General features: G+C 67.8%; 1 protein-coding gene across 1 annotated transcript; it reads right to left on the bottom strand.

Annotated features, from left to right (window-relative positions):
* Positions 1-6918: 6918 nt before the first annotated feature.
* C1QTNF12 (C1q and TNF related 12) lies at positions 6919-11616 on the bottom strand. Its single transcript, XM_080802879.1, has 8 exons — positions 11212-11616; positions 8885-9001; positions 8684-8804; positions 8448-8596; positions 7855-7963; positions 7564-7654; positions 7296-7374; positions 6919-7105 (listed from the first exon to the last, which is right to left on the bottom strand). Exons 1-8 carry the CDS (start codon positions 11377-11379, stop codon positions 7007-7009), a joined length of 933 nt encoding a protein of 310 aa, XP_080659005.1. The 5' UTR covers positions 11380-11616; the 3' UTR covers positions 6919-7006.
* Between the last annotated feature and the right edge of the window lie 1357 nt (positions 11617-12973).

The raw sequence follows: 12973 nt of genomic DNA, 5'->3' as shown, positions 1-12973 counted from the left end.
AGGCTCACGGTTGAGCCCTAGACCGGCCAGGAGGTGCCCTCCGGCCCTCATCCCTCCCAGCTGCGTGCGCATCACAGGCCCCTCGCCTCTGGCCGGGTGGGCCTCCCGGGGCTCAGCACAGACCCTGCCTCACGGGGCGGGCCTCCCTCTGCCCAGCACCTGGCCCGGAGGACAGGGCCCTACAGTGGCAGGAAGGGGCCGGCTGCTCCTGGCCAGAGTCTGCAGGGTCTGACAGGGATGGCCTGTGCGCCCCTCAGCCCCCACCTGACCCCGGGACCTGGTTCCCCTTGTGAGACCACTGCCTTTCGTTGTCTGGGGCTGAGGGAGCGCACGGCCACTGGCCACAGACGGGCTTCAAGACGGCCAAGCATCTGGCCCTGCTCGGGACAGCCAGAGAAGCGTGGAGAACCACCACATTCAGAGGCTCCGGGGCAGCAGGTAGCCCGGTGGAGACTGAATCACCCTAATCGGCTCCTGGGTGCTTGTGCTCTGGTCAGGAGAGAGGCTTGGGTTGTCCTTCCTCCTAATAAGGATGCTCCAGGTTAGGGCTGCTGCCTCTGCTGCCCTGAGTCCGGGGAGCCGGCTGAAGGACTGTGTCAGTGCTAACGCCAGGACCTGGCCTCGGAGCGAACCGGAGGCTCTCGAGGGGTCGCAGTCCAGGCCCTGGGGGACTCCTCATTCCTGGGACCCTATGGCCCTCCACTCTTGGGTCACCTCCCAGCCCCCACCCAGAGGACCCTCCGCACAGCCTTGGTTGCTGAAATAGCCCCTTCCCCGCTCACCCGGCCTCTAGGGGCTCCCCTGCTTCTTCAGGGCCAGCGTGGGCTCACTGCCAGCCTGGGCTACCCCGGCTGGTGCCACTGGTCCCACTCACCCCCAAAACTCCTCTGACCGTGCCCCATTCCCAGTCCTTCCTGACCCCTGTCTCCCCATCCCGCCCCATTCCCCCTTTCAGACCCTCACACCCTGGAAGAAGCCCCAGCAGACGGTCCGACCCTCCCAGACTGCAGCCAGCTGACCCCCTGCCTGCCGCACCGAGGGCTTCAGAGACCCCAGAGCAACCCACCACCCATCGGTCCTGAGGCCCGCATGCCCTGGGCAACGTCCTCTTCTGGGTATCTCTGGAGTGGCCACCCCTTCCTCCCCAAGGACCCTGAGCCTCCCCCACTGGAGGTTATGCAGTGGGTGGGGCGGCCTGAGTGGTGGCAGGGGAGGGGAGGGGAGGGGAGGGGAGGGGAGAGGAGGGGAGGGGAGGGGAGGGGAGGGGAGACGACACCTCAGGCCTTTGTTCCAGCTGCAGCGACCAGGAAACTCAAGCCTGGGGTTGCTGGGGATCACAGAGGCTGATGGCCATCAGTGCGGGCGGCCACTCCCAGCTCCTGACCCTCCCCTAGACCCCGAGGGGCCCAGAACAGGACAGATTAGCAGCTCTGTGGGGCTGGGGAGGGCCAGCAGCACCTGTTTGGAGGTCCCAGGGATCTGGAAGGGTATCCTGATGCCAGCCTCAAGGGGGCAAATCCGAAGACTGGGCAGAGGTGTGCCCCCGCCCCCAGTCTGAGCACCAACAGGGGCCCAGGGGTCCGTCCACCCTGTCCGACTGGTGGGGTCCCGGAGAGAGTACCAAGCCCCTGCAGGGCATCAGCCAAGCTGCTCTCAGGAGACTGGCTTCTGCGGAAGCTGACCACGGGGACCGAGTAACTCCTGCGTCCCCCCTTCACACAGACCTGAAGACTTCACCCAGGCCATCTTGGGAGTGGGGCATAGGGGGAGCCCAGGAAGTGATGAGGGTCAGGGTCTCTACAGAGCAGTCTCCACCTGGGCTTGGAGACGAAAGCCACCCCAGAACACACCCACCCACGGCCTAGGAAGGGGACCCTGGCAGCTGGGTGGGCAGCCAGAGCTAAAATCTGGGGAGGCCTGAGCAGGTGGGAGCGCTGGGGACGCAAGAGGCAGCCCCTTGGTGGCCACTCGGCAGGACAGTCAGGGGCCCTCCCACACACATCTGTGGCCAGCCGCCCACGGGGGGGGGGTGCCCAGAGCGGCCTCCACGCACAGGTGTCCCTGTACCCCTGGCCCCACGTCCCTGCACTTCCCACGCTCACGGCCCCAGACCCCTTCAGCTATAGGCAGCAGGTTCGCCAAGCAGCGCTCGTGTAGCTGGGTGATGCCCAAGGCCAGGGAGAAGCGGGGGCCACAAAGCAGCCTGGACAGTGTACTGCTCTGTCCACCGGAGGGAGCCTGACCACAGGCTGCTCCTGCTCCGACCTCCAGAGTAAACACAGAGTAAACAAAGACCCTCACCCAGACCCCGCCTCCCACCGACCCAGGGCCTGACCCCGCCTGGCGACTAGAGGAGAAGGCAACCCGAGGCCTGCCCCCTCCTTCCAGCGGCATCCTCGGAGCTCGGAGGCCCAGCCCCCATGGGGCCCCTGCACCCTGACACGGGCGCCCGCTTGATCCTGCAAAGGGCGGGACGGATAGATGGCCGGAGCCGGCTCCGGCCCGCGACAGCTAGTCGCCCGCGTCAGGCCCTCCAGCCGCAGGAGGAGGGACCCGGCCGCCTCCTCGTGCCTGCCAGGGCCTGGCTCTGGAGCCCCTGCCGCAAGGGAACCCCCGCCCCCTCTGGCTGCTGGGGCCGGGGCTGGGAGGGCCTCCCGCCGACAGCGGGGCCGGGAGGCCGAGTGGCTGCTTCCGGACGGGCTTTACTTCAGAAGCGGAGCTTCGCGCGGCTGACACTTCCCCTGCGCTCCTGCCCGCGCCGCCGCCCCCCCTCAGAGCCAGGTTCCAGCCCAGCAGCCCGGAGGGGCGGCCAGTGCGGGTGGGGGTCCCTCCTACCCCCGCGCGGGGCGTGTGGGACGGGCAGGCTGCTGCAGAACTGACGCTATCGCACCAGAGGAACCCGTGAGTCACTGCCCGGGAGCCGGGGCTGCGCCCCAGGCCTCCTGCACAAAGGCCCTTTGTGCCCCAGCGCTCCCGCCCGCCCCCGCCCCCAGGCCCGCCTGTGCACACCGTCAGGCTCACAGGCAGACGTGTCGACGGCAGCCGCAGGCACAGGTGTGGGTCAGGGCTGTGAGCTCGACCCCTGGCCGTGCTTCCCAGCCCTCCTGGACCCAGCTGCGGGCCGAAGGCCTCCACTCTCGGGTCAGCTCGGGGGCCTGGGGCTAGGGCCCCAGCAGCTGGCTGACCCTAGGGCAGGACCCTCAGGTCACGGAGCGCTCAGAGCCCACAGGACGCACTGGGCAAGCCCAGCCAGCCAGCAAGACCCCAGGGAGGCCGCCCCACCCCCCCTTCTCCCCAGCTCCTCTCTGGAGGCCAGCCGGCCTTAGAGCCTCCTGCGTGCAGGATAGAGACCTTGGGGGAGATAAGGCTTCCTGCTGCCCGCAGGGAGCCTCTGCCCCAGGACAGTGTGCTGCAAGCTCCCCCTTGGGCGTGAGGAATCCCTGTCCCTGGCCACCATCGCCCAGCGTCCCCAGCCACCACAGTGAGCCCAGCTTGAGGACTCGCAGCAGCACTTCTCCGCCTCAGGGTCCGGCAGTCTTGTGACCCCCAGCACGGTCCAGCCAGCTGGCCTCCCTGACGCCAAGGACACCAAGCCCAGCCATTCACAAGCTCAGCGACTGGTGGGCCCGGGGCTCCCGCCACGAGGTCCTGGACACCTGCCCTGTGTGTGCTCCCACGTGTCCCAGTTAGCACAGACCGTCCTGGTCCCAGGCAGAGAGAGAGGAGACACGGAGACCGACCCCACACAGAGCCCTCCCAGAGCCCCTCAGCAGCACTCTGCAGCCCCACTCCTCCAAGTCAGAGACCCCATCCCGGCCACCACCAGGTCAGCCCAGGGACAGGCACACCCAAAGACATGAGTTGAGAAACTGCCACCCAGACCCCCGCACCCCCAGGCCAAATCTCGGTCCCTGGCCAGGTCACAGGAGTCAGCACGTCTGGTCTGGGAGTGAGAAACTCCCAGGTGTGCTGGGAGGAACCCGGCTGGGGAGAGCTAGTCGCCCCTGGAACGGCCCCCTCACCAGCCGCAGGGGCAAACTCAGACCCAAAGCCGGCCTGGCCGGGCTGTATGCTGACGCCCACACTTCCTGCAGGGACCAGGGCCCAGGCTGGGGGGGGGCTCCTTCTGCCAGCCTCACCCCTACCCCATTCCATCCCTCAGCCCCCACAGAGAAGGGAGAGGGAACAGGCAGCCTTCTCGCTCACAGCCTGGACCCCTACAACCCAGCCACAGACCCTGGGCGGGGCCTGGCCGCACAGCTGGCAGGGGCTCCTGGCCCCCAAGAGCACTTTCCAGCTGTCCCAAGCCAGACACCCACATTCCTGTCTGCTCTCAAACCAGACAGCACGCCCAGGGTGCTGGAAGGCCAGCCTGGGGCCCAACACCGAGACACCCCGACTCTCAGCGTCCCAAGGCTACCGTGGAGCCCGTCAGTGGCAGTCGGGCCATTGCCCGAAGACCGGGGCTCTGGCTGTGCACGGCCGAGGGTACCAGAGGAAGGCTGCCCCCTCCCCGGAGACCCTACCTAGGACAGCAGGGCACCGAACCCTGTCTGGCAAGCTCCAGGGTGAGATGGAGGTTCTGGGAAGTGAGCCCTAAAGGAGGTCAGTGAAGGTCAGCCCATTACTTCTTGCTGCTTCAGGGCAGGGCTCAGGGTCAAGGGTCAACCCAAAGCCATACAGAGCTGTGCGGCCACTCTGACTCTGGCCCCAGCTAGACGCTCAGGTCACCCCAAAACCCAGCTACAAAGCCAGAGACCAGGCCAGGAAAAGATCCCCATCTCCCAGGCTCTCCCATTCCCTGGAGCCCCTGCTCAGGCTGGGCATCACTGCAAGGGCCCAGGGCCCCTTAGGGGGCTCCAGACGGCTGCCCAGACCCCAGGGAGCTCTTTGAACACCACGGTCTGGGTTGAGGGCAACACGGCAGCAAGCTTCTTTCCACTGGAGAGTGTCCCAGGGTCTGCTCCGTAAGACTCTTTCTCCCTTTCACAGAAGACCGCCCTCCCTTCTCTCTGCGGGCCGGGTACCCGGGGTCTGGAAGGCAGGCTCAGCCATTGGGAGCCTCACTCTGCACCCGCCCCTTGCTCACCCTGGGAGTCCACCCTGTGTCTGTGGGGGCCTGACCCCTGGGCCCCCTCAGCTCACAACACTCGACGTGGCCCGCCCCCGCCCGCACGCCTTTGCTCCCAGTCCCTCAGCCATGGAGGCCAGGCGGGGACAGCACATTCCAGGGGAATTACAGATAAGTGGCTAATGACCTCTGATTAGGGCTGATAGAAACAGGGAGGAAGACCAGACAGACCTGGAGGCAGGTGCTGTCGAGCGGCGGGCCCGGGCCCTGGCCACCTGCCCACCGCGGGCTCCACGGGGCTGGCCTGGTTCATCCGTTTTGTCCTCGCCTCTCATCTGTCCTCGCCTATCTGTCACTGTCTGTGGACCCTGGGCCCCATCTCTGGGTCTGGGTCTCCATCTCTGTCATCACAGTCCCCAAAGCACGTCTGGATACCATGAGACCTGTCCCCTCCTGAACCCAACGAGGTTCAGGAGGACCCGGCATGGAAGGGACTGGCCGGCATGGAAGGACCTCTAGGGAAGTGGGGAGCCCCCCTGGACGCTGAGAGGCCCCAGGCACAGCTGAGAGTCTGGCCCGGTGCTGGCCATTGTCTCTGGGCATTCCCCCCCCTTTCCCCCTCTGTAAATGGGGGTCAGACACGGACAGTGCCCATGGCAGAGCCTGGCGCAGGACCTCAGTAATGGGAAGTGGGAGACAGTGCCCCCTCCTGAGTTTCTGTCTCCCCAGTGTGCCCCTCCTCCCCCAACCTCCCCGGAGAGGGCCCCGTCCCCCCACACCCCGCAAGCTGCCAGAGCACCCCCACTCAGACCGGGCTGGCGCCTGCAGCCACTGCAAAGCAGACACCCCCAGCTCGGCCCCCGGCCCCTGACGCCACCCTGGGGCGACCAGGGAGAGAGGTGAGGACGGGTCATCGGCCAAGCCCGTGGTTCCCGGGGCTGCCGCCAGCCCGGCACCAGCCTCTCCTGCCTCATTACTCAGCGGGCTGCAGGGAGGGTCCCCAAGGGGAGGGGCTGGAGAACGGCCTCGGGCTCCGACCTCCTCCCGCCCTGCCTCCCATCCCCGCCCCCTGAGCCTGCCGAAGACCCCGGAGCACTTGCCCTCCCTCTCCCCCTCCCCCGCCCACTCACTGGGCCAGGGAGGCCCTTCCCTGCTCCGCCTTGGAAGGGAGGCTTCAGGCCCTGCCCCCAGCCCCCAGGCGGCTGGGGAGGGGCCGGGGCCTGGCCTCGGCCCTCCAGGTGGGGCTGCCGCCGAGGGCCCAGGTGCCAGACGGAGATGGTATCTCAGCAGCTCCGCAGAGGCCCGGACATCCCGAGACCAATTCACATTCTTTGGTCTGGGTTTCCCGGAGCCGAATCAGGGTGCAGGTACAGAGCCCAAATCCACAGGACCCGCAGGCAGTGCCTTGGCGCCCCGCCCCGCGGTTTGCGTCCGGCCGCGGGGGCAGCCGCCGGGCGTGGAGGGTGCCCTTGGCCCCGCCCCGCAGACGCATGCGCACTAGCACGCGGCGCGCCGGCCCGCCCCCCCCAGATTCACGGACGCAGCCCTGCGCGGGCCTCCACCTGTGTGCTCCCCGCACCTGACCCCGCAGGACAAGGCCCTCCCAAGGGCTCCCCACCTTGCCCTCTGCACCCCAGACAGTGACAGTGACAGCAAATGGCATCCGGCCGCCACCGGACTCACCAGCTTCTGGGACTTGTGGTGCCCCAGGCTGAATGGATCTGGGCCCCTGGGCCCCGCAGGTGTCCATAGGCTACTGCTTCCAAGACTGGACACCAGCCCACATGTCCTTCCAGGGCTGCACCCCCACCCCCACCTGCATGATGACACAGTAACCACGCGACAGGGAGGGCTGAGAGCTCTCTATTGCTGGGACCACAGGTTTAACAGTGGACAGTGGGGGTGGGTGGGCCCCGTGGGCCCCCCGTCTGGCCCTCACGTGCCCAGGAGCAGGCCTGAGAAGCTGGAGCCACTCTGGATGGTGAGGGTTGTCCCAGAGCCGTTGTCCACGAAGACGGAGGCGTACTGTCCAGCCTGTGGACACCCCACAGTGGGCATCACCAGCCATGGCAGCACACAGAGGAATGAAGCGCGAGCCCCACCAGGCAGCACCCACCCCGGGGGGTCACGTGGCCGGTGTCCATCCATGCACAGGGCTGAGCGGTGCCAGGCAAAGGCTCCAGGTTTGGGGCCCGTCCCCACCCGTCTGGCCCTCCGGCCTCACCTGCAGCTGCAGCAGCCCCTCCACGTGCACGGTGAAGACTCTGCCGCGGCTCTCCAGGCCCGAGATGGCCTCCAGGGACCTGGACGCAGCGTCGTAGGGTGGGGTGAGGGTGCCGCTGGCTGCGGGGCCGGGACCCCACCCGGGTACACGGGGCAGCTCTGTGTCTGCAGCAGCCCCTCCCTCTCACCAGGCAGGACAGTCCAGGCCTGGCCACCACCCCCTGTGGCCCCCGCAGCATCAACAGTGCCCCCAAGGAAGGCCCACTCACGTGTGTCGATGACACAGGGACTCGATGCAGACAAGCGCCCGCACGGTGTCGCGAGCCCGCACCCGCGCCCTGCCCTGCGGCTCCCTGCGGTCTGTGGAGACAGGCACGCCTGCAGCAGCCCCCCCCCCCGGGGAGGACGGAGCAGAGAGGGGCAGGGGCTAGACAGCCAGGTGCAGGCCCAGGAGCGGCCAAGCTGGAGGAGAGTGGGCCCTCAGCGAGAGCCCCGGCGGGAGGTGGGGATGGAGGCGTGTCTTCAAGGGGACCCGGGCCTGGGGGCTGGCCCCCACTCACCCACGTGCAGGCTGGCGGAGAACTGGAAGATGGCGGTCACCGGGGCCGTGAACCGGCCTGAGGCCAGGCTCAAGCCAGACCCCCGCAGGAAGGCGCCCTGGGCCGTGGGCTGGAGGGACAGCAGGTGAACAGCTGCAGCGCCTGGGCCTCATCTTGCACATCCAGCCTGGGGGAGGCGCCTGTGACCGACAGCCACCACCACAAGCAGGCCCCCCGTGGGCAGGATCGGCAGCGGGGGACCCATGTTTCTGGGCCCACCCGGGCTCCAGGCCCCAAGAGATGGAAGAACCCTCAGGAGCCCCCACCAGGGAAGGCATCCCTGGCTCCTGGCCTCCTTGGACCCCACCCAAAGTTGTGGCACACAGGACCCGCTAACCCTGACTCAGGTCACCCCACCCCCCGTGCCTGGCTCCCCCAGGCACACTCTGCGACTGTCCCAGGCTGGCTATGAGCCTGGCCCAGCAGTGGGGAGCCGACCCAGCACCCGGCCCCCACCCCCACTGGCCCCTACTGGGATATGAGGAGGGCCCCCCCCCAACCTCCCGACCCGCGCAGATGCCCCAGAGGACCAGGCCCGCCCCCACCACACTCACAGCCTGGAAGCCATGCAGCTCCACCAGCGTCCTCTCGTCCACCACCAGGGGGCCCTTCAGGGCGCAGTGGAAGGCCTCGGCCACCAGCCGCCCTGTCCCCTCAGGCAGCGATGGGCCCAGCAGCCCCAAGAACCGGCGCTCAGTGGCCTCTGTGGGGAAAGGGTGAGAGCAGCGTCTCGGGTAGGGGTGTGGTCACCCCCAGGGCCCAGGCGGAAAGATCTGGGACGGGGTCTCACCTTTCAGCATCTCCTGAAACTCTCGCAGCAGGGCTTCCTGGGTGACTGTGGCACCGGGGGGTCCGGGGGGCCCGGGGGGCCCGGGCGGCCCAGGCGGCCCAGGGGGGCCAGAGAGGCCTCGCTGAGGGGTGGCAGGAGAAAGTTAGGGTCCCAGTGGGAGCCACAGCCATCCCTCCCCTGGGATCAGACCCCAGGGCTCACCGACTTCTTGTCCCGGCCCCGGCACCGTTTCTTGGAGGCCCCGTCATGTGGACGCCGGATGAAGTTCAGCCAGGTCATGTGGGCGTCTGAGAACTCAGACCCCAGGCCCTCAGGTGGCTGCAGGGCCAGGGGACAGAGCTAGTGTGCTGGCCACCGGGCCCCCACGAGGCCTCCCCTACTGCCCCCAGGGGAGAGTGGAGAGACTCGGGGCCCAGGCCACCTGGGGCAGGACTTAGCACACATGAGAAACATGGCAATGGGTCACTGCAGGCCACCCCTGGGGACCCAGACCAGGACCACAGGGCAAGGGCTTGGGGCCTTTGTGGAAGCCAGGACCTGATGTCCGGGCACCTTGGTTTTGGTTCCGTATTGGAGCGACCATGTCCGCTCCCACTGCACCGGGTCCCCAGGCCGACGGGCACACCCATGCAGACACGGGCCTGCCCCACACGTCCCCGCAGGTGGGCAGTAAGGAGCAGGAGCAAGTTCTCGGGGGTGGGAGTGCTCCCCAAGAGCTTCAGAGCCCGGCAGAGCTGGGGAGAGCACAGGCACAGGCCCTGCTCTGCGCTGGGCGTCAGGTGGGTGAGCGGAGAGCCCTGGCCGGGCCCCTTGGGCTGGGACCCAGGCCACAGCGGCCCAGCCCACCTGACTGTTCGAGCAAGGGCTGGGAGGGGCAGAGCTGCCTGAGACCATGCCCCCCTCTCCCCTCCACCCACTCCCCCCAGCCCAGTTTCTGCACCAGGACAAGCCCGAGAGGCAGCAGCCCCCGAAGCCCCAAAGTCAAAGAAAGAGCACATCCCACTGAGGGGGTGCGGGCTGGGGAGAGAGTCGGCCTGTCTCTGAGGCAGTCTGCAGACCAGGCTGGGGCAGGAAGCGCATCACATAGGCAGGAACACAGCAGATGCTGGACTGGCTGGGGGACAGCCACCCCCACGGGGCTAGGGCAGAGCCCTGGCCACTCTCAGAGGGCTCTTTCCAGCAGCGCAGGCTGAGAGACCCCGACTGCAGGGTCCAGTCCAGCGGGCAGCCCTCGGTCCCAGACATGGCAAAAGCCAGGTTCCGAGGCCCGGTGCTGCCTCCCAACCCAGGAGGGGCAGGGCTTCTCAGGAGACCAGACAGGACAGGAGGGGCAGGGAGGGTGCCTCCCACCCCTGATCTGGGGCCCACCCAGAGAAGAGGGAGAAGCCAGGAATATTTGAATATCCTGGTTCCTGGTGTATCTGCTCTCTGCCCGGCGGCCTGGCTGCCATCCTCCCTAGCCACACCTGCGGGACTCAGGGGCCTCGAGACAAGTCGGTCAGCGGTGTCTAGGGGCCAAGGGCTACAGGAGTCGGGGGCAGGTGGAAGATGAGCCCACCCCGAGCAGGAGGAGCAGGGGTCCCAAGGTCTGGGGCGGGCTGTCCTGGGGTATGCGTCACATGGCAGCCCCCCACAATGGAGACACTCCTGGAAGAGAGATTTGCCTGTTTGTCCCCAGGCGGACCCATGCCTACCCCCAGAAGCTGCCAGTAGCCCACCCTTCTCTGGCTGGCAGGGCCCGAGGACTCACACTCCTCAGCCTGCCCATCTGGAAAATGGGGCCTCAGGCTCCAACGGGCCGCGTGGGCTGAGAGCAGCCGGGCTGGCTGCAGCGGAGACGCCCTTGGAGGCGGGAGGCCAGGATCAAAGGCATGAGGGCTTGGGCGGTGGGAGGCCTGCCCCAGCAACTGCCTCTCTCTTTTCAGGCCTGCGGTCCCCACAGGGGCAGACCCATGCTGCTGGGGTCAGCTCCAACCCCGCCTGGAGATACCTGGCCCAAGACGGTGGAGGACCAAGGCTGAGGCGGGTCTCAGAGGGGACCCCAGGGGCAGGCTGAGGCCAGAGGGACTCCAAGGACCAGAACACTGGCTATGTCAGAGGCCATCGGGGGTGCTGGGCACACAGTGGGGGGTCAGGGCAAGGACCTCCAGGAAGCACAGAGTCCAAGCTAGCCTTCGCCTCTCCGGCCACCCAAGTTGTGGGTTACTCGGATTCCCAACAAGGGGGCTCCCCCGCCAACCCACTCCGCAGCAGGCTGCTAGAGGCATGTGGGACCTGGGGCTTCAAAGGGTCCAACACAGCCCCTCCCTTCCCCCACCCTTCCCCTGGGCCCGGGGCCCCAGTGGCTGCCCCAAGAGCAGCTGCTGCGAGTCCTGCCCAAAGCCCCCACTCCACCCAGACAGGCCAGGGAAGCCCAGAGAACCAGGCAGGGCAGAGCCAGAGAGAAGGTGGCCCGCCAAGAGCCAGGGGGCCGCCCGAAGCCTCCAAGTACGCGCAACCCGCCCCACGTGCAACCAGCCCGAGCGTACCTTGGGGGAGCCCAGCAGCCCCTCGCTGTGGGACGTGGTGGCGGTGGGGGGCTCAGTGCGCTGGCTGGGCTGCGGAGGCCTCTTGGGCTCCCGCCGCGCCCCGACGCCCCCCAGCAGCAAGAGCCGCAGCCCGAGGGCCACAGCAGCGGCCGCCCACGCCCAGTGCATGGCGCCCAGCAGCTCCAGACCCCAGGGGCGGCTCAGCCCGGTGAGCGGGTACCCCCAGGTGTGCTCATGGGGGCAGCGGGGCGGCCGGAACTCAGGGCCCCCCCGCAGATACACAGCCCCAGGGGGCGCCTCGCCACCCCCCTGCACGTGCAGGCAGGACGAGCCTGGGGCGGCGACACAGGCACCCGGCTGGGGCAGACCACTCCAGGGACGCGCTCCCTCCCGATCCCCAGCCCCCGCCTCCCTCACATGCAGCGCCCCGGCTGCCCGCGCACGCCGCCAGATAAACCCTCCCCTCCGCCCCAAAGCTCCAAGGGGGAGGGCTCACACTCTGCGGGCTCTGCCAGCCAACAGGGGCTCCCCTGCCAGCCCGGGGGCGGAGACGGGGGCGTTAGGCTGCAGCAAGGGGCTGCTCCCTGCCCTGGGAAACAGCCCCCGCCCTTCTCCAGGAGGGCCGACTGGCCCTGCCAACCGTTGACATGAACTCACCCCACCTGCTCCCGGAAGAGCTCCCAGCACCTCATGCCCAGGAGGCCCAAGGGCAGGGACAAACTCCATCAGGACAGACAGCGCCATCCGCTCTTCCTGCGTGTGACCCGCCTCACTCAGGCCCTCCGGATCCTTCCAGCCCTGCCCCAGGCCCCCTCCAGGCCCTCCGACAGAGGTCCCCCTGCCCGAGAGTCCCAGTGATGCCCGGAAGCCTGGCTCAGGGGCAGGACCTGGCAGACACCTGTTCCACCAGGCTCCCAGCCACATCCGGGCCCAGGTGACCCTGGGCACTGGCCCTCCACGGGGGTGAGCATGTCTAGTGAGAGGAGGGACTGAGTGACCTCAGAGGAAGTCATGGCGGGTGGCCCGGCTGAGGCTTTCCCCGAGTCCTCCCACCCCCTCGCTTCTTGGGGCACAAGGCCAAACCTTGCTGCCCGAAGGGGTGCCCGCACCCAACCAGGCCTCCGCTTCCTGCTGTCTTCGGCCAGCAGGGGGAAGGGACAGAAGTCCCCAGGTCTTTGCAATCCGGAGGCCAGCACCACGGTGAGCCTCGCCACACGGTCCACCCCGAGGAGAGGGAGCACAAGACCTCCCCCCAGCAGGACCTGAAAACCGGTGTGTGGGTCCCCAGGGAGAGTTCGTGCCCTTCCTTAACCACCAGCACACTACAGGCAACAGGGTGACCGGGGCCAGCTGAAGCCACCCAAGCCTTGCAGCGTCAATCACCACATGACGGGGGCCCAGGTGGGCTGACAGCTGCCCCTCGGTGGACTAAGCCTACGAACAGTCAGAGCCATGGCTAGCCCCGAGCTGAGAGGAAGGTGGGAGCACACTGGTCCTGGTGGACAGCACGAGTTCTCCTCCAGGAACTCCTCAATTTCCAGACGTCCACCAGGAATGACAAAGGCAGACCCTAGACCCAGACCACGTCCACGGTTGGCAGCTACAGGCAGAGCATCCCCAGAGACAAGCCTGGTGGGGAAGATGTGAAGAGTGTCTGCCCAGGGTCATCCGTCCCCTCTCCTGGTCCAGGCAGAGCTGGTCAGCTTCAGGGATAACAGCGGGCAGTGATGGCAAACTCCGAGGTCACTGTCAGAGACTCAGC

The sequence above is a fragment of the Martes martes genome (genome assembly GCF_963455335.1).
Source record: "Martes martes genome assembly, chromosome: 4".
In the NCBI taxonomy this organism is placed as follows: Eukaryota; Metazoa; Chordata; class Mammalia; order Carnivora; family Mustelidae; genus Martes; species Martes martes.
Note: the sequence above shows the minus strand (reverse complement) of the source record. Positions and strands in the feature narration are given on the sequence as shown.